General features: G+C 37.0%; 1 protein-coding gene across 1 annotated transcript in view; it reads right to left on the reverse strand.

Annotated features, from left to right (window-relative positions):
• Window positions 1–20,201, reverse strand: part of TMEM131 (transmembrane protein 131) — a 101,023-nt gene that overhangs the window by 47,153 nt on the left and 33,669 nt on the right. Inside the window, exons 4-8 of the mRNA XM_054071225.1 lie at window positions 13,750–13,818; window positions 4,170–4,293; window positions 3,087–3,203; window positions 2,150–2,272; window positions 1,335–1,415 (exon numbers count right to left, since the gene is read on the reverse strand). Coding sequence (XP_053927200.1) covers window positions 1,335–1,415; window positions 2,150–2,272; window positions 3,087–3,203; window positions 4,170–4,293; window positions 13,750–13,818 — 514 coding nt within the window. The remainder of the gene's footprint in view (window positions 1–1,334; window positions 1,416–2,149; window positions 2,273–3,086; window positions 3,204–4,169; window positions 4,294–13,749; window positions 13,819–20,201) is intronic.

The raw sequence follows: 20,201 nt of genomic DNA on the forward strand, positions 1-20,201 counted from the left end.
TTTTTTAAAATCTTTACGATCTGTATTCATACTCAATTTTTTGCAACTTTTGTATTTAAAACTAAGATACTGTGATTCTCATTGACTTTCTCCAGAAAAGCCAGGAATTAAAGTTTTGTTATCAGCCCCTGTTAGCTCACTTGGAAATATCCTGGCCTTACTCATTACAATAGATGTAACCATCAGTGACTGTACAAATACACTCGACCAAGAGACAAGTTTCAGAGCCCAGCAACTTTAAAGTCTTCTCCAGACAAAAAAAAAAAAAAAAAATTTAAAAAAAAATTAAAAAAGGAATAATCCTAATCAAAGATGAAAATATGTTTTGTATGTAGTTGGACATTACCAACAGTGGGATATACAGCATGGAGCCTATACTTTACCTTCAGGATGCTTCCAAAATTTATTTCACTTAAAGATATCAGTATAGGTTATTTCAAAACTATATTAAGTGAAGAACACAACAAAACAGATTTAGTGGGCCAGGCCATGAGTCCATCCGAATCATTACTCCATCTCCAGCAGCAGACTGAAGAGTAAAGAGCAGCTGCAGAGCATGCGTATATGAATATTTTCCAGAAGAGTTTCCAGCTCTCTCAACTCATGATCTAGGTATTTAGTGTAGCTAGACACATCAGTGTTTTATTTAGCAGTCTTCAACAGATTCTTCTTCCCAAAGGTCATTCAGCTGCTTTTTCAAACCATTCATAGCGATTTGCAGGAGAACTCATTCAATTAAAAAAAAAATTCATATATTTTTCGTGTGGATTAGATCCAGGTCATAGGCCAATCTGAAGGACTGCAGTGGCCTGAATGCTCGGGTAGGTGTAATTCATTCTACTGGGAATCACCTCGTTCCTCTTATTTCAAAAAAGCACAGTTCAATCGTGATGGCGTCTTTTCATTAAATCTTTCCTTCAGTTCCTATTACTATAAAATTAACAGACCCTGTTATTTATTTATGAAATATTTTTAATAATTACCTGATAAAACCCAAAGTTGGTAAAAAGACACTGAAATGTAAAATAATATAAAAATGAAACTTCCCCAACCAAGTACAGTGAATGCTGCAAGGCTTTAAATTGCAAGGGCAAAGATTTAAGTTAGACATAAGGAAGAAATTCTTCACAATTAGGATGGCGAGACACTGGAAGAGGTTGCCCAGCGAAGCTGCAGAGGCCTCCTCCTTGGAGGACGTTCAAGGCCAAGTTGGATGGGGCCTTGAGCAGCGTGATCTAGTGGGAGGTGTCCCTGTCCATGGCAGGGGGGTTGGAACTGGATGATCTTTAAGGTCCCTTCAACCCAAACCAGTCTATAATACTATGACTACTCACCCATAGCTTCCTTGTACCTCCTTGCTGACCTGTTGGAAGCTCTAAGTGAAGATCACCTCCACTGGAATACATTTCTACCACCTAAGGTGGATAACAGAAAAATGTTAGCACTCAACTTCTAAGGAACCTTTGTTTAGTTATCAGTTATTATACTGTGTAATATTATTGCTTAGCAACTACTTGACCACTGGAATATCTTATACATTCACTTCTGATGATCGTATAGCCATTTGCTAGTGCTACACTTTCTGTAGCATTTCAGTTGTGGACCACTCAACAGAATTAGATCACGTTTATCAGTGACAATTAGCCACTAAACTACTAGTTTATCAGTAGACTATTCATTTACTTGTTTGGTTAGGTTACAGACATCAATCATGCCTTAACAAAAGAATACTTGACAACACTACACACGGGGTTACACTGTAGAGACATCTTATGCTGTGTAAAACACGCAGATGGAAAATAAGATGCATACCTGGATTAAAAGCATAAGACCTATTTTACTTCGTTTGCTTCAGTATTTTTCCTAATTACCAGTGAAGCTCAATTCTTTATTTTGCAGTACTTATGACCATTTTAAAAACGGAAATTTCACCTCAGTTTAGCAAATTAAGAGATCTCTGAGCGTAATCTAACATTTCTAGAACAACTGATTTTCATTTAAACTGAAAAACATTTATATTACGTGAAAGACTTGGCCTCAAACAAATTTAAAGTTCAAACAGAATTCTAAGTAGTACCAAAATAAACAAAAATTTTAGTTTAATATCACAAACATAAATGACTGTTTAACAGTTTTATCTTAGGCTCACCTGCAAAGGTTCACTGTGAGGGTTATGTATATTTATTATAGGAGAAAAACTGCTATTTACAGGAACTCGTGCCCCAATAAATGGGCGCAGACGATAGGGGTTCGGTACTCCAATGCCAAACACCTGGTTCAGAAAAAAAACAAGCTTCAGTAGCTGTATGCCATCGTTGCAGAGCCTAACATCTGGGCACGAATTTCAGTAATCTACCAATCGCTCTGTTTATTAATTTTTATTACTTCTAATCAAACATTTAAAAGCCGTATCATGCTAAAGCACTGAAATAAGGAAACTAGTTTAGTTTGCAGCTAAAAGGTAGTTCTCATAGTTACTGCTTACTTACACTGACATATTTAAAACACCGGAAGTCAAAATACTGTATTTCTTTCCTGATATTCTGAAATACTAGATACTAGCTAAAGGTTCAAAATATGCGAAATATCCTCTAACCATATAATTACGGAACAGATTATAGAAAGTATTTGTGGTGGTGTTTTGAAAACACTGCCATGATAAGAGTCATTCTTTTAACAAGAGGATTTCTCTCATTTTTCAGACCTCTCAAACCCTCGCATTTGTATGGTTTTATATTTTTGAATCTCAGTCTAAACAATAACATTATTTTGTCACTGGATCAGATAAATATAGAGCTAAAGAATGAGATAGATCACTGCAAGGTGTGACTAAAATCACACACACAAGAAAACAGTTGAGATTTTAAACCCTACATAATTTCACAGTACTATCCCACAGATCTTTACAAGGGTATACCTCTGTGTTACAAGCAGCAGAAGTGGAAACTTCCTCAAGGGGGCTGATTAAAAAAAAAAACAAAACAACAAACTATTGGGCAAATATTCTTACATAGGTAAGTATGCCATGGAAGATACTGCTCTGGTTGATTTGCACAACTTTTTCTGACAGAGTGCAATTCTCTTACCTGATAAGTAAATACCCCATGATTAGATGTGTTAATAAATAAAGTGTTCTCTACATTTCCCACTACTCTTGCGAGGAAAACTACATCAAAGGACGTATTCCCTCCTGGAAGAATTTTCTGGAAAAAAAAAAAAGCAAGTAAGCACAGGAATAAGCAAAACTGTTTACTGAAGACATTCCACAGACAAAAAATAGTTTTTGTGCTACAGATGATCTCCATGTGTCCTTTATGGGGAACTGAAATTAGAAACTCTAGTGCAGTTTTAGACAAAAAAGAGCACAAGTTTTAGACAGATAAAAATACGTAACGAAATAATAAAAATGTCAATATTCGACAAGTATTATCTAGTGTAATATCACATTTAATTCAATTTTTATGCTGAATTCTGAAGAGTTCAGCTTATCACATAATTATTTTGGACTGACAGTTTACAGAACACTGGAGAAAAGCATTACTACAAGGCTTCCGCAAGTGCGAAAGGTTGCTTACAGACAGGTTTTCTGAGGTTTTTAGTGTTGACATGGCCACTGCTAAGCCACAAGTGCTGCAGACAAAACTGAAACTAGAGGACTACATCTGATAGTAATGTGGTTGAGCTAACCCTGCTGACACCATGCTTTTTAACCGGCAAGTTCCTGTAGCGTGACTGCAGTAGTTATAAGCGCACTGGAGTGGCTGCTTCACACTGGACTTCAAAATTTCAGAAAATTTATACCAACAGCTTGTCCACGTAGATGATATAAGGCAACATATGCTTGATAGTCAATTCGGCAACAAAGGAGATATGCCATTAAACGATCAGTTATAGTATATACTTCCAACAGACAGAACTCCTATGCAATATTTTATTCCTTCTCTTCTAGCAAAGTTTGTGTGTGTGTTTCCCTATTCAGTTCAAATTTGCTGGGCAATCAATATGAGATCAAAAGCTACAGCATCTGGATACTTTTAGGCAGATAATTATTGCAGTAAGTAGCTCATTTAAGGAGGAGGGGGCGGGGGGGGGGGGGGGGTAATGAAGCTCCCATTCAGGCTAGGGAGGGGGAAGGAAAAGCTCATTTTGAGAAAGCAAAGTAAACTTACCCTATTTTGAAAAAATGATGCATGAAAATGTGACGTTGTAGCAGATATTGATACTAATGTAATTGTTTCTTCTGAGCTAGGGTTATGCAGGTAAACTTTTTCCATTTTTGGCATTCCAACTGGCCTGTTGAAAGAGAGAATATTTTTAAAGTGTTGGAATTCCAGAAAGTAAAGCATTGGGCTTTGCCCCATTAAACTAGACACAGACATAACAGTGATGAACTCTGACAATAGAACTTTCCACTAAATGTTTTCAAGTAACATATGTAAATTCTCCCTTGAAGGGTTACTTAGCTAACATCTTTTCCAACATTTTATTGATTACTTTTCCTGAAGGCTTACCTAACATTCAATCATCCTCCAAAAAGACACCGATCCAAAATGAAATTCTATTTTTCAGGGTTTTAATTCAGAATCAGAAAAGTTTTCTATTCCTGTGCTACAACCTTGAAATAATAACGTTAAAGGTTGCACACAGCAACTTAAATTAAACAGAAGGCATCCTAGACCTAAGCCTAAACACAATTATTTTCCTGATGGATCCTAAGTAGTCTTACCCACAACCCAGCATTTTTCTGGTATTATATTTTATTATATGCTCTACAGAATTAAGTACACAGGTATGTGCAGCAACATTTTATTCATATACTGCATCTGAACTCACACTTTAAGGAAAAAAAATAAAAAGCTGGAGACAAGTTCTGGAATTTAATAAGTATAAAACACAGAAACAGTTAGACAACAGCACACTTTCAGCAACAAACCGTGCTAACAATTCATTCCACACAAGCTTTAGGCTTGTTCCATTTTGCATACAGCAGCTGATGTGACAATAAATGCTTCAGTTTCACCAATTATTTTTCAGGCTTTGACATCTCGTCAGAATTTTTTCATGCCTTTTAGCATGTACGTGTTAAGCATCAGCACCAAAGCACTAAAAAGCACATAGGTCACAGTTTGCTCCAAATTAAATTTTGGAATTCAAAACAGTTAACTCTGAACTTTCAGGATACTCATATTCCATGTAGTACACTCTCCCATGTCAGCTGCTCCAAACATTGCAAGGACCACAAAATTATATTGATAAGAACTACTATCTGAAGTGATGACCACCAATAACAAGCAGTTGTTCTGTCATCCTCATTTAACTTTAACAGGCTAAATAATTAAGAGCTATTGTAGTTGCACAATTTTTTTCAACTGAGGGTGTGCGTCTCATACGTTTGCTGGAAATTAAAGGTTGCATCGAATGGAGGATACCACAATTTACAAAGTGACTGCATATCATGGTTTTGGCTGAGGCAGAGTTCATTTTCTTCCCAGGACCTGCTGTATTTTACACTTATCATGAGCAGGATGTTAATAATACACTGATGTTTTTAGTTGTTGCTAAGAAAACCGAGGGATTTTCCAGTTTTCCGGGCTCTGCTAGAGTAGGTGTACAAGAAGCTGTGAGGGGGCATAGCCAGGCAGCTGACACAAGCTGGCAAAAGAGATGTTCTATACCTTATAACATCATGCTCAGTATACAAACGGGAAGTTGGCTGGGGACCAGGGTTCACTGCTCAGGGACTGCCTGGGCATGGGTCACTGGGTGGTAAGCAACGGTACTGTGCATCACTTCTTTTGTATAATCTATTATTATCTTTAATCTCCCTTCCTTTTGCTGTCCTATTACATTGTCTTTATACCAACCACAAGATCAACCTTTTTTCCCTGATTCTCCTTGGCATCCCACTGGTTGGTCGGGGGTAGTGAGTGGGAGGCTGTTTGGTACTTAGTTGCTGCTGGGGCTAAACCACAACACTGTGGTAATAGGCATAACCTACTACTTATGAAATGGGGGCTAAACAGATAGATGCTAAAGACAGTAATGTTAACTCAAAGACACTATTGTTAATCTTCAATAAACTGCATCACCACTAACAGCAGAATATATCTGCACTCTGCTACTGCAAATCTCTTTGCTTTGTTTGCTGAGTCCTACTCATTTCATGTCTCCATCAACAAACACTCGATCCTTCTTTCACTGTCAAAAAATCTCATTTTAACTTCTCTAACTTAACTAGTAATCAAGACAATTTCTCTCCTCACCTTTTAGAACTTGTATAAAACCTACCAGCTAAGTCATAAAAAATTATTCGTATCTGTTGCCAGTATACATGGAGGTTATTAGCAAGGGAAATGGTTTATCAGCTGTGATGGTTTGCGTTAACTGCTGTAACTGCTACATTGTTGATCAATGGAATCAAACAGCAGGGCTCTACACCTGTTCTCCATTTGCTAAGGATAAAGTTTGTCAGACCAGAAGAATCTGAATGAGAGCCAGACCTCCAACATTCACCATCCCTACCCGACTCCCAGCAAAAAAAAAAAACAAACCCAAACCCAAACCAAACTACCCAAACCAACAACCAAACCACCCACAAAGGCACAACTGAGAAAAGTGTCTGTTGATATGGAGCTACCAGACATGCCCTGAATTCTCAACCCACTGCTTCAAACATATCTTCACTGACATCAGTACAGATGGGCTTAAGTATTTTATCTGCTTCGTAACTGACAGGCATAAGTAAGCTTTAGAACAGTCAGCAATTTTACAGTGAATTCATTGTTTAGAGAAAGTGGTCGTGCCTTAAATAAATTAACAGTAGTCCAACTCCTCTAGCGCTGAAGGAATTGTCTCCATTCTCTCCTGATCATCAGCTGTCTGCTCCCTAGTTATCTCCGAAATTTCCCATTTTCCACAGCGGACAACATGCTCCCAGCACATTGAGTATTGCTCAGTAGCAGAGACCATCCTCCTCCTCTATTACACTGCACTCCAACAGTCTTCGTAGGAGGAGCTTAAAAGCCAAACCCAAGACCAAGAAGAACAGTTCCCACCAACCACAACAGCAGGAAATGAGAGAAGATAAGGCACATGTGAGCAGATGAGATGACTAGCATATCACTTATGGTCTCTACAGATAAACAGGTGTATACTGAAAACCTGAGATCACAGTTGACTTTAGTGACACTTTTTATGATGCAGAATGTATGAAATATCACAAAACTAGTATAACTATGTTGGATGAACCAGGGTAATACTGAAAAGACACCCTGATCCCACCAGAAAGGTAGTTTGCAAATAAAACTCGTTATCCCAGGAAATGTTTCAAATATTTAAATCTTTTAAGGTCTCCATGCTTTTCCAGTTCTGAAAAGAAGGGAGTATAAGACAGTATAATTCGAGAGACTAAAGCCTATAAAAACAACTAGGAGGGAAGCAGCCATGGCAGACACCACAGTTTACTAACTTCAGATGCCAGACTAATGCACCACAGTATAGTTAGGGGTAATAAAGGCAGAAGCCACTAAAAAGGAATTTTGTTGCTGGCACCATGTTTTATTTTACTATTTTATTGTTTCAAAACCAGAATGGTCAATGGGTCTAATATTATGTTTTGGTCAGATACAGCTTTCCTTTTATTCTTTAAGCTTGATGTTAGCCAAATCTACAGAAATAGGACAGAGCAGAAGAATCTGTTTTTTCTGTCATATAAAATCCACGTAAACCAATGTGCACCAGATATGTTTAATGAACCTATAATCCAAGCAACAATCACAGAATGGATGCTCTCCAGGCTGCAGACAATTGCGCCACAATGATCTGCACTAGTATAGTGTTGCCTAGTGCGAAATTTTACAGCAGAATTCCTTGAGGCAGTCAAAGACAGCATTTTTCATTGCAAGAAGCTGCTACAGATACACAGCTTCAGGCAAACGTGACCTGTCAAAGCATGTAAAAGTTTTTGCTCTTTTGTCCCTGCATGGTATTAGGTCCATCTACCATGACAAAAAACAAATACCGCAACCTAGATGAGAAGATAGTAATTAACAAGGATGAAGTGCCTCTTTAAATGGGTAAAGAACCCTGTGTTCACATTCTTCGCTGCTGCAAGTCAACTCTTTCCAAAGTCCGAGCTAGTATTTGCAGTGTATTGTAAGCACATCCTTGTAATGGAATTCATTGCTGCTCTAGAAGTCAAGAGGTAGATTCTTTTAAGAAAGGAAACCAGGTCCTGCAAGAAGTTGGGGACATGAGTCCTTGAATTATTGGCCCAAACTTTACTTGCAAAAATATCTAGATACTCGGTGTGAAGCAAATAAGGATTGATAAAATCCCCTTTTAAAAGAGCAGTTACATTTTTCCTTGCTGCATGTAGTTTAGGTACCTCTGTAAAATGCTTGCTTGATTTATGAAAGCTGATAGAAATCTATTACCAAAAAGTATATAAATTCAGCAGATATATTTTCCCTCTTCCACTTCCTATTCTTCCTAATGAGACTGGAGAGAGAACTGAAGTCAACCAAAAGCTTCCCACTTAGATTTTGGAATGCTGGCAATATAGATAAATATACAAGAATAGAGATAAATTCCTCATGTATTTGAGAATTTAACAAATATGTTTCCCCCTATGTGTGGTTTGTTTTTTTTTTTTTCCTTCTAGCATCTTTGGCAGCTGCTGAAACAATTCTAAGACCAGCGGTCACACAGTGTATCAACACTTTCACGTGGGTTCAATCAGCACCCTGTGTCAGACAGGAGTAAATAGCAGATGCCTAGGAGGCTAAAGTGTAATAATGGGGAAAGCATACCAAGTCAGGTGCCCAGAAAACTCTTCTACCCTCTAAATATATGCAGCTCAGGAACCTTCTGAACCAAGGTAGATGGCTCTCCAGTCAATATGAGAGAGTAAGTTCCAAGAGCAAAAACTTGGGTGTTGACTTGCAACCTATCTAGCTACTTTTAATGAAACTAAATGAGCTGGTCTTAACAAGATTACCTCTAGAGACTGAAAGGAAATACCTTTTGCACCTTACTCTGAAGAAAAAGGGATAGTTCCTTACAAGAAGGAAGCTTACATGAGGTACAAGACTGAACAGTTAGCGAACAAAGCATTCTTACTGTTTCACACTAAACTATATGCATCACTAGTTGAGACAGGCAAGTTGCTTCTTTAACTGAAGTTAGAGTAACAGAAGCACCTAAGTCTGAGCATGCAAATGTGTCTAACTTGGAAAAGCAAAAGAAAACAAAGGTTTTGGTTTTGTACATGTACTAGCTTAAAGACCGATTGTTTCGCACCTTCCAGATGTTTCTGCCTTTTAACAATCAATAAAGTTGTTTGATATTACAGCTGTCAAAAAGTTAGTGTCCACACAACATACTAAATGGAACAAATGCCACATTTTATGTCCAGAATCTAACTCAGATCTCATACAAAAAATCATCTCTTTTCCAAATGGTTAGCAAAACCCTATATATAAAACACCAGTAGCAGAGTCTTACCCAGCCATGCCACCAACTATGACTTGAATGAATCTAAAAGCTTAGTAAACTATTATTTGCTCTGGTAGCATTTTGTGGTCTAGTATGACATGCAAACAAAACCAGAGGTAGATCTGGACTGAATGTCAATTTACTGTCAAAAGTTTCTTGCATTTAACAAACTCTAAGGGAAACGAAAATTTCATTTTGCAACATATTTTAAAAACTCCAACAATTTCAAACGCACGCATTAGTGGATCAAAAGTACTGTGTAAACATTTCACTGCATGCAGGTACCTAATGGGTCCTTTCACCAGTTGTAAATATACTTGTTCAAAATGTAGGAAAACTAATGATTTGGATAAACTCTCTAGTCACTAAAATTCTTCACTAACATCAAGAGATTACAGGTTTTGAAGAAAATAGACCATTTTGCTAAGCTTTCTAGGCATTCACCATAGAAGCATAGGTTGATCAAGGATTAAAATATTACTTCTCCTAGAAGTATCATTTCATACATTACCAATCATTTCTATGAAGCAGGGGTAAGGTGTCAACTTTATCTTTAAAATAATTACACATTTTAAATTTTTGATGATAAGCAGTTCTCTTTTATACTGTTAGTATTCTGCAATTATCAGCCTCCAAGTGTTCCTTTACCAAAAGTTACTTCTATCAAAAATTTAATTCTGAAGAACTTACAAACTTTACTTAGCCAGAGTTGAATTAACACAGATGCAGGCAAAGTACCGAGATCTATTAAGATTCAAATTGTTTCACAAAGCAGGTGCAAGAAGTGAACATAAACTGCCCTGCAACTGTATTCCAGTTAGGAACTGTATACCCAGATAGGCCACCTGCAAGAGCTCTAATCTAAAGGCATGTCTCAAACACAGAAAGCCATATAGGCGACTGCTCTGCCAAAATAACCTCTGAGCAACCAACTGCCAAAGCTATGGAAGATGACTATTGCTTGTATGGTAAAGCACCACAATTATTCCATTCCCATTTAACAACAGGGGAGAGTAACAGATTGAAAGAGAGACTACAATGAACATAATACAGCTAAGAATAAAGGCAGCTAGTTGTGGAGTTGGGTTTGGATGGAGGGTTTTTTTTTGTTTGTTTTCTATAAAGCTTCAAATCTCCAGTTTCCAACATGTTGCAGAAATTGTTCCAGAGGAAGACTAGCATTGCTTCAGAAACAGAGAAATGAGGCTTTCACACTAAATAACCAAATAAGTATTCTACTTAGTCCAAGCAGTCCCCTGGAGCAGTGATACGTGAGTACCTGCCGCGGTTCCACCCCATTCCCAGAAGCTTAATGTAAGCAGAGAACATCTGGGAACTCTTCAAGGAAGCTAAACATTTGCACATCCTAACATACAGCATACATTTCCTTTAATAAATCTGAGATTACCTGGACTGCCTTCAAAGTGGTAGAATATGGTAGTGTTTATTTTATATTAAAACAACAATTAAAAAACCCCAACTGTTTTAAATCAGAAGTATAAGGCCACTGCAATCTCATCTCCAGGTGGAACATAGAAAGTGTGTCTACAGCACCTTTTATATCAACTTAATACTCATTTTGATTTTCCAAATTCTCTAGATAAATCAAATTTTAACATTATTCCTGCTGAGGTTGGCTTGTTTTTGAAACATCTGATGAAATCCACACACTCTTAGCAAAACTGTCACAGGCAGAATGGGTTAACTTAAACCTGAAATTCAATATTGCAACTTTCTTTAGCCTAGGAATGATACATGTTGATAGCTCAGCATAAACACAAACTTTAAACAAACTTTTGCTCTAGTAAATGCTACATGCTACCTATTAAAAAAAAAATTTAGGTACAATACTTATACAGAAACTAAATATACATCTTACGCCTTTCCTAAAAGCAACTATTTACAAAGAAAGAAAAGCCCGAATTTGAATATGAAAATCATGTCAATTTTAAAAGGCAAAAGACCCTCAAGCTTAGATCTGCATTATTTGACTCCCAAGTTGCTTGGCACCTGCAGTTTGTTCCCACCATAAGGTTGAGTTACTCAGCATTTCTCAGAGTTGGTTCACATTTATTTAAATGCCTAAAGTCAGATTTTAAATTGAACTGTGGGGCTCCCTATCTAAATCTTTTCTAAAACTGTTTTGGACATCTTACTGAAGTTTGAATAAACCAGAAAACAATTTGTAGTTTAGGTCATGATCTTAGGCACAACAGATACATTAATTATCATAAAATAAAATTGAAAAGTAAACAAAACACAATGAACCAAGATCAAACACACAATTTCCCTATTTTAACTGATAGAGTACAGCAATCCCCCAGTACAGGTCTACATTTACTATACAGAGCCCTTCTTAAGTAAGAGATTTGCACTACTTTTACATTGTATTAGAGCTACCCTATTTCTTCAACGCTTTTAGGTCTCACGAGAATAGCTTACATAGAAGTCAAAACATAATGAAGAACAGCTTAAAGTACTTATGACACTGTCTGGGATCTATTTTTAGCGAGGAAAAAAACCCCAAAACCTCCAGACCATGTTTGGAAATCCACAAAGAAAAAAGCATGCACAGCTTTATTCAGAAAAGCATACAAACTATAGATAAATTTGAAAGCAAGACATTTCAGGGCACATCCACAAAAACACTTCATTCGTATTAGAAAAACATGTATAAAATAAATTTCAAATGTCAAAATTAGTAATTACTATAAACCGAAAAGTTTTACAATTTTAAGAGAAAAATCACTTCAAACCAAATCAATAGATAAGTTTACAGTTACTCTAACAAAGAGCAAACTGCTCTACAATTTTGAGTTTGTACTGCACCCACCAGTATAATTTGTTAATGTAATTTTGGTACAGTAGAGATGTAGCAGAGCAGGGCTCACCACTAGATATTTTACTATTCAATTTAGAAGGTCAATATCCTCTTACCTAGGACCAGTCACTGATGCTATAAAATCATACAACATCAAAAGCTAGATATTCCAAAATTTTGAAGGGATAAGGAAGAAGGGATAGAGTGATTCACCATGACTTTACTTAAAATTGTAAAACTTACAATTTTGTTAGACTAAGCCCAAATAAATTATGTAAAATGAGGCATTTGCTCATAGCTTTGTTATTTAGTGGCATTATGTTTGTTTCTTTTGTATAACGGCTATTTCTGGAAAACTATTTTATATGAACAATAAGCAGTGACAGCCTTTCTTCTTTCAGAAACACAGCAGTATACACCATGTCAATACGAAGGAGCTCCCTTGTACATCTCTGTAGTCACCACACTGTACAATGGTCTTTCCTACAGGAAAGTCATACTATATTTTTAATAATAATCCACGGCTGATCAGTAAATAAAGCAGCCCTCCATCCAGCAGCAGTGCTGGCAGAGGAAGCAATATTGTGCCATGGCACACGGGGGTATTTTCTTTGTTCCAGGTTGAACTCTTAACAAAACGTTTGAAATGTCCTCACTGCAGTTTACATTGTGTCAAAGTATCCATCATGTACAGAAGCAGCTTCCACGCACACCATCTTGAGAACTGATTTTTGACTGTTAACAAGAAGAAAGATTGTACCTGCCTACACAGTTACACAAGAACCACTTACTGCTAAGAAAAGTAAGACTGTAGCAGTTCACAGAGAACCTATCTAGGGGTACATTGTTGAAACATCCTTCCTCCTCCCTTTCTTTTATCTTTTAGAGAAGTCACAGATAGGTTTGCTGTAAGCCATTACATTCAGCTACTGAAAACTAAAACAGCAACCAGGTGCAAGATGGAGCACGGAGCTAGGTTCCTGGAGGCTGTTTGTCCTTCCTCAGGGCTGTATTTTCACAACTCCACATTGCTGTTCTAACAACTGCAGATCCACTGATGAATTTTTTTTGTCATCAAAGCAATAGTAAAATGGACACACGAGAGAAGATGCTCTCTGATGTGCGTTATGTCAAGCAGAAGGGTGATGTCCCATTTAAGTTCTAGACTTAAAACTGTTTCCACTCTGCAGAGCAGCTGTACCAGTGCCTAAGGAGTAAGTGCAAATACCTATACCGCCAAAACCATGGCAGCTAATAGGCTGCAACATGATGTTTAAGACAAAGTACAGCAGCAACAATTCAGTCAACCACACTTAGAGGCAATCTCTCAATACAACTTATGTATGCAACCTCCTCCTCCTCCAGTTTTAAATGCTCAAGATTTTTTTTTTTAATCTTAGTAATTAAACGGATCAAAAGACTTTTCAGCTTACTGTTCATGGAAATCCAGCATTGGTGGCTCAAACCGGAGAGGTCGGCAATTTCCCCGATACAGGGATACACTGCAAGAAAAATTAAAATACTGTAAGATATACTGTTAAATGATACAATTTTATTCCCTTCCCATCTCAAATTGTCCTTTCTTAGCAAAGCATTCATTAATACTAATAATAGAGCAACTAGTTCAGAAGAAGAAAGAGCCTGACAAACTTGCCCAGTCAGAATACCATAATTTTACCAGCCACTTACATGGTTATGTGGTGTCTCCAAGAACCATTATGCAAGGGTACGTATCTTGGAAATGGGCATAATTAAGCATTAGTTTTCCTCTATGTAGTGATGACTAAGTGAAATAGCGAGCTAAATAGGTCTATATCATCTTTCACAGTAATATCTAAACATCTTCCTTGATGTATAACAGTAATTTACATACACATAATGAGTTTCTCTAGCTACATCTATACTAGTACATAAACAATCTTGTACCCATTTGACGGTACTGAGGCCGCAAGGGAGAAAACAGTCCATGTCTATACTGTTAAAAACTCATTCTCCACAAGACAGGGACTCTGCTCTAAAACCACACCTTTGCTTTGCCTATACTAAGCTACTGAGAATTCTCTAGGAGAATGCTAGTAGATGAAGACTTTAAATATCACTCAAACAATGCAGCAGTAAAACAAAGTATCTGGAAACATTCTCTACTGCTGCTTGTTTTAGTAGTATAGTTAAATAGAGCACAATCAATAACCCGCAACATAGGTCACACACAAAAATACAAAACTTTAATTGACCGAAGCATTTCATTATTCAGAATGATGTGATCGTGACCACACTTAAGTATCTCTGGAATTCAGTAACACTTCAATTTGGGCTGAGTAAATATTGTATTAATACAATAAAACATAAAACAGGGACACAGTAATGAAAAAGAAAAACAGGGAAGGCTAAAAAATGGCTTAAGATCAATGGCTCCTGAATGGCTGAAGAGTAACGGGTTTCTTTTTTTTTTTTTTAAATGCTTTTGTTATTGATATTAAAATGGCACTTGTTTTAGATCCTTGCTTCCTGACCTTGTATCGGTCCCAGACACCCAAAGACAGAGCTGCAGCCATGTGTCCTGGGTCAGCAAAGCTGCTACACAAACCCTGCCAGGATAGCAGAACCACACCATTCTGCTTCAACAAAGGGAGAAGCCAGGAGACGGAGCAACCCTCAGAGAAGAACACGTGGCTCGCCTTATGAAAGCTGAGGCCTTGAACTCAATCAACCTAATTCCATCCAGCATTCTTCCAGGAAAAATAATTATTGGCCAAATTCAGATGTCTTCTCATACTTCAGAACCACATCAACAAAGAAGCTATTTACAGGAGTAAAAATTTAAGAACAGGGTACGAAATCTCAACTCCATTCTCCGATAGCACAATGACAACAGTGTAACAAGCTTTTCTTATAAAAATAGTATCTCAATGACTTGCCCTAGAACTCCACAACTCAATCGTCACAATTCAAGTATAATACACGTGTAACAGAGTGATCTAGTCGTGCTGATCAATTTACAGCTCTCAGTTTGGATGTCGAAGCATATCCAATACTATTCAGAGCCAAGTTGTTAAAACCAGCTTTATTTACATAATAAAACACTATTGAGGCAAGAGTAGGCACAGCACAGTCAGCATTAATGTATAGTTATACATGCTTGTGCATCTGCACACACATGCATGTGTATATGTGTGTGTATATATACATTCCAAAACAATAGAAGTGAATGTGTAAGATGCTAATAGGAAAAACTGTATTCGGATCTACAGAAAATTATAGTTCTTGCTACAAAAAGCTTATGTACCTCCATTGTGAAGGTAACACTGAATAGAAACTACTCTTCTTCAGTAATTATTTCTAAAATTTGTCAATTTTTTCCAATTTCAAAATTCTGAAGTCAGCCAGCATTGCTTTTTAATTGGCAAATATTCATAAAAGAACATAACTTCTCCATAAAAGGAACTGATACCAGAAATATTTACAGCATTTATAAAAGAAATAATGAAGATCTTTATTTCAAACATTGAAAGTAACAGTCAAGAATAACTTGACCTAACTTGAACAATCAGGGCATACAAATTCTCCTCATACATCAAAAAATTTAAGCAACATTTTCTCAGACAGCATAGCTGTATTATCCTAGATAGCTATTTAGACAAACACATAACTCTTACATGGTTAAAGTCTGGTAGCGACAGCTACATCATAATGAATGCCAGCTATTATCATAAAAGTAACAACTGTAATAAGATTCAAATGGGAATGAGCAATATTGGAATTCCCAAACTTTGCTACTGAAAGGCCCAACATGAGTCAACTTGCAGCAGACATACAAAATGATGATAATGTCTCCTTTGCTGGGCACTTGCTCACTGAAGGCTGGATACACCCATGGGTAGGGCAACTTTACAGCATAATGACATTTAATTACTACTGCATGCATGTAGAGCTATGTTTCACAGTCTTGTACCAGAATGTAAACATTTTTCTTTCCCTACCCCTCCAAGTTTTCTAACTTTCAAAGTCAAGAAGAACAACATGAAAAGGAAAAAAATGCATTTGAAAGAAAGGACTACTATGAAGTTCCAGGAATTACTCATTCCTGGCAACAATTTAAGATGGTCCCAACATGTTTGCTGTTCTGCAAGAATTCTAATTTCAAAAATGAGACTTAAGAGTGAACTACACACAGTCCCTGACACAATCATTACCTTCACTGTACCATCTACTCCGTCATGCAAGTGAGAGGGCATTCACCTCCACTACAAACTACTGTACTGCTAATACATGGAAGCAACCTACTATCATACACAATTTGCTGAAGTGCAGCTTCATGTCTCAATAACGTTAGTCACAGATACATATAAAGATGGCCAAAATATCAATGCCTGAAAAAACTGCAAGCAATAGAGATGTTCACCTGTACTGAGACACAATCTTCCTCTGCCTAAGGACATTCTGCAGCAATTCTATAACATTTTGCTTTATCACGGAGTACTAGGCACCCATAATTTTAAATAATCCATGCACATCTCTGCATTTGGAGATGAAGAAAATGCTTGTTAAATTTAGTATTTAAAAATTTCTGCAAAGCAGGGCAGTAACTGTTTCTCTGTATCCTTACATTACCTTTCTAGCTGTTCTGAGATTTCTGGAGGAGGTCTGTGATCTATGGAAAATTATCTGTTCCATCTTTAATTGCTACTTTAGAAAATGCAAATCTAAGAACTACTCTGTGTGTATTTTTCCCACATTACTTTACCAGTTGTTTGAAAGGTCTTATTTCCTCCCCTGTGCCATAAATCACCAAGAAATAAAGACAACTGCATTAAACCATCAAATAGCAAGAGACCTCATGATTTTCCTTAGCAACAAAAACTCTCAGAAAGCCTCTACTTTGTTATTTCTATGAGCACAAAATAAAATGTGAGTTCAAAAATAACCCTGTGAAATTTTAAAATGATAAATCGCAAATACCTCACAGTGGGTACTTTTTTGTGCCAGAACATCCTTGAAAGGGCCACCTCAAATATTTGGTAACTGATCATATTTCCCAGCGTGCCTCTATGACTTGTTAATACGTCAGGCTGAGCTGGATAATTCAGAAAATTTAAACTTTTTACAGTTAAAATAATTTTAGAGGTATGAGTATTAAACACAGCCTCAGTGAGAAAGTGAACTCCCACAAAACATTTGACTGCCTTGGTACCTGGCAACAGCTGCTGCAACAAGTGCAGAATAAAAAGACTAGCAACAGAAGTTTTTCATGAACTGCACCCAGCTAGTGGCTGGCTCAGTTATGCCAACCCTGTATCAGGAAAGCGCGTTCATGATATCAAACGTTAATCTTCAAAGCTAACATTTCCTGAGGGGGTTGTGTGGGAAAAGGGTTGGGAAAGAACAGGGTGAAGATTGAATAGATGCACTGTAACCTGACCATGGGCAAGAACAAAACAAATTAAATCGCTAGTTAATTTCTCTCCTTCCAATTAGTGTTAAAAAGCAGATCAAAGACCTCAATAAACTGTTGAGATAGGGAAGAAATATCTGCAAGCTATACCAAGAAGGAGAAACTATAATCCCTAATCAGGGCAATAAAAGACCAGTCACCTAGAGAAGTTAAAAGCATGTGGACCAAAAATGTACAATTATTAGCAATGCCACTGGGAAAAAAAAAAAAACCACCTACAAAAATACCTGAAAGAGAGATCCATGTAAACCCAAGAAAGACAGAGAGAGAAACAAACAGATGGCAAATTAAGCATTTACTTTGTAAAATGGCATCAAAGAGTTTGCAATGCAGATCTTTATTGCACTGTGATTGAACCCCAAACAGACCAGTGCTCTGAAGTGGGATGGACGATTTCTCCTGGCAAACCTAGAGATTTTTCAGATCTGTAAACCAGTGTTTTATTAGAACACGCTCTAGAAGACTGACATTTCAAACACAGAAAGCAATCTTCTCAGATGAGAAATTACAATGAAAAAATCCAGGACACATCTTTAATGCATGGCCTCATTCTCATTCTCGATGACTACAAATTCAGTTTCTTCCTAGCAGACAAAAAAACTGCATATAGTCCCTAGGTCCCCATCAAGGCACCTTCTTTCTGCCATTGAGACTCAATGATTTAAACGAGATACTATTCCATTTAAACTATATCCACCATGTCTCACTCTGCCTAAGACAAAATACATTAATCATGGTTGTCAGTTTCAACTGTCATCCCTAAATTGATATTTTCACCCTTGCAATCTGCTGGACACACTGCAGTGCGTTGCGACAGCTGTGGAAGAATGCAACAGATACCCACGGAACAAGAGCTCCGGTTCACAATTCATGTACAAACCCATCATCGCTGGGAGGGTAAAAAAAGTCATTGGACCATGAACTGCAGCAGCTGAGCTGCAGGCACGAACACTTTCTCTGTCACAGGAGAGAGAATCCTTGGCAGGAAGGAGAGGTAAACAGTAGCTGAGGTACTAGCATCTTAAACCACTTACGTTGTTTCTGAATTATGAACGACCAGAAGTCCAGTTGATTTAATATTACAAACCATGACAGGGAAGAACACAATGATCACTTAGCTTAAGGTACTTGGCTTATGGAAATGGAAGCTCTGGAAGCTAGTATTAGTTGTACTGCTCTGTAATGCATTTGCTTTGATTATGTTATTCCGGAAGCATTAAGGATCATCTTATTTATCTTTCAACATAAGACAAGTTCAATAATGAAATTTAATAGATCCTTTTACTGCAAAGTCTCAGTCCACAACAGAGTAATGAGTGCAGGGCTTCACAAAAGCGTTTTAAGACGGCAGAATGGGGAAAATCCCTATTAAATTATTTGAAGTGCATAATTTTAATTTTATCTTTAACAAACTATTTTTATTTTATATTGACCAAAATGTTAGAAGTTGTCTGATTGCAGCAAGCAGGAAAATGAAATTCAATTAACTCTAAATGCACGTTAACACTATATGTGGCAATTCTTTCTCCTGTCACAGTACAGTTACACACATGGAGGTGTATATATAGCATGTGTAAGTGATTAACAGAGAAATCAGTACTGATCAGAGCTTTGAAAGTGATTAATTATGGGAACAGTTTAGTGAAATGCATATTTTGCTTGCTTAATCCAGCAGGCAAGCAGAGAACAAATCACTTATTAAAAGTACCAGGCAGAAAGCTTAACTTGAGGGACTTCATAGGTAAGAAATAAATAGGCAGAAGTCCTAAGGGCAATGAGGAGCCTCCATTGCTGAGGAAGATGAAAGACAAATGATTCAGGAAAGGTACAGTATCACAAAATTTCAAGTTTTAGGCAGAATGACCAAGCTAAACTTTAATTAAAAAGCAAATGAGAAGTTCATATAACACAATTTTGATAAATACTTGCATTACCATAATATACAAATTATCTCAAGCTTCAGATCAAAAAACCCCTTATTTCAATACATATTTTAAATTCCTCTTTCACATTATCACAATAATGATAATGTGAATTTGAATTTCACCTGGCGTGAAAGACCCATCACATCCTCATAAGATTCTTCAGCACCTTTATGTTCACTCTTCCTCCTTAAAACCAATTTCAAGTATACTTAAGAACCTAGTACTAGGTAAGCAGTGTTTTCATAGAATTCAGGAGATCTAAACTGCAAGATTTAGGTCCACATCCAATCTGAAGGCAGCAGAGACTGGTTGCAAGTGATACAAAGAAGACAATGGATTTAAGTGTAAAATGAAAAAAATGTAGCTTTTTCCCCCCAGGGATTTTTCAAAACTTGTTGCAAAGAGAATGCTCTCGAGTCCATGTTTAAGCATACACAGCCAAATAAAAACTTTTGATATACTCATCTGAAAACAAAAATAATAGTCCTCTTTCTAGATTTCTCAGGAA

The sequence above is a fragment of the Cuculus canorus genome, chromosome 1 (genome assembly GCF_017976375.1).
Source record: "Cuculus canorus isolate bCucCan1 chromosome 1, bCucCan1.pri, whole genome shotgun sequence".
NCBI classification, from domain to species: domain Eukaryota; kingdom Metazoa; phylum Chordata; class Aves; order Cuculiformes; family Cuculidae; genus Cuculus; species Cuculus canorus.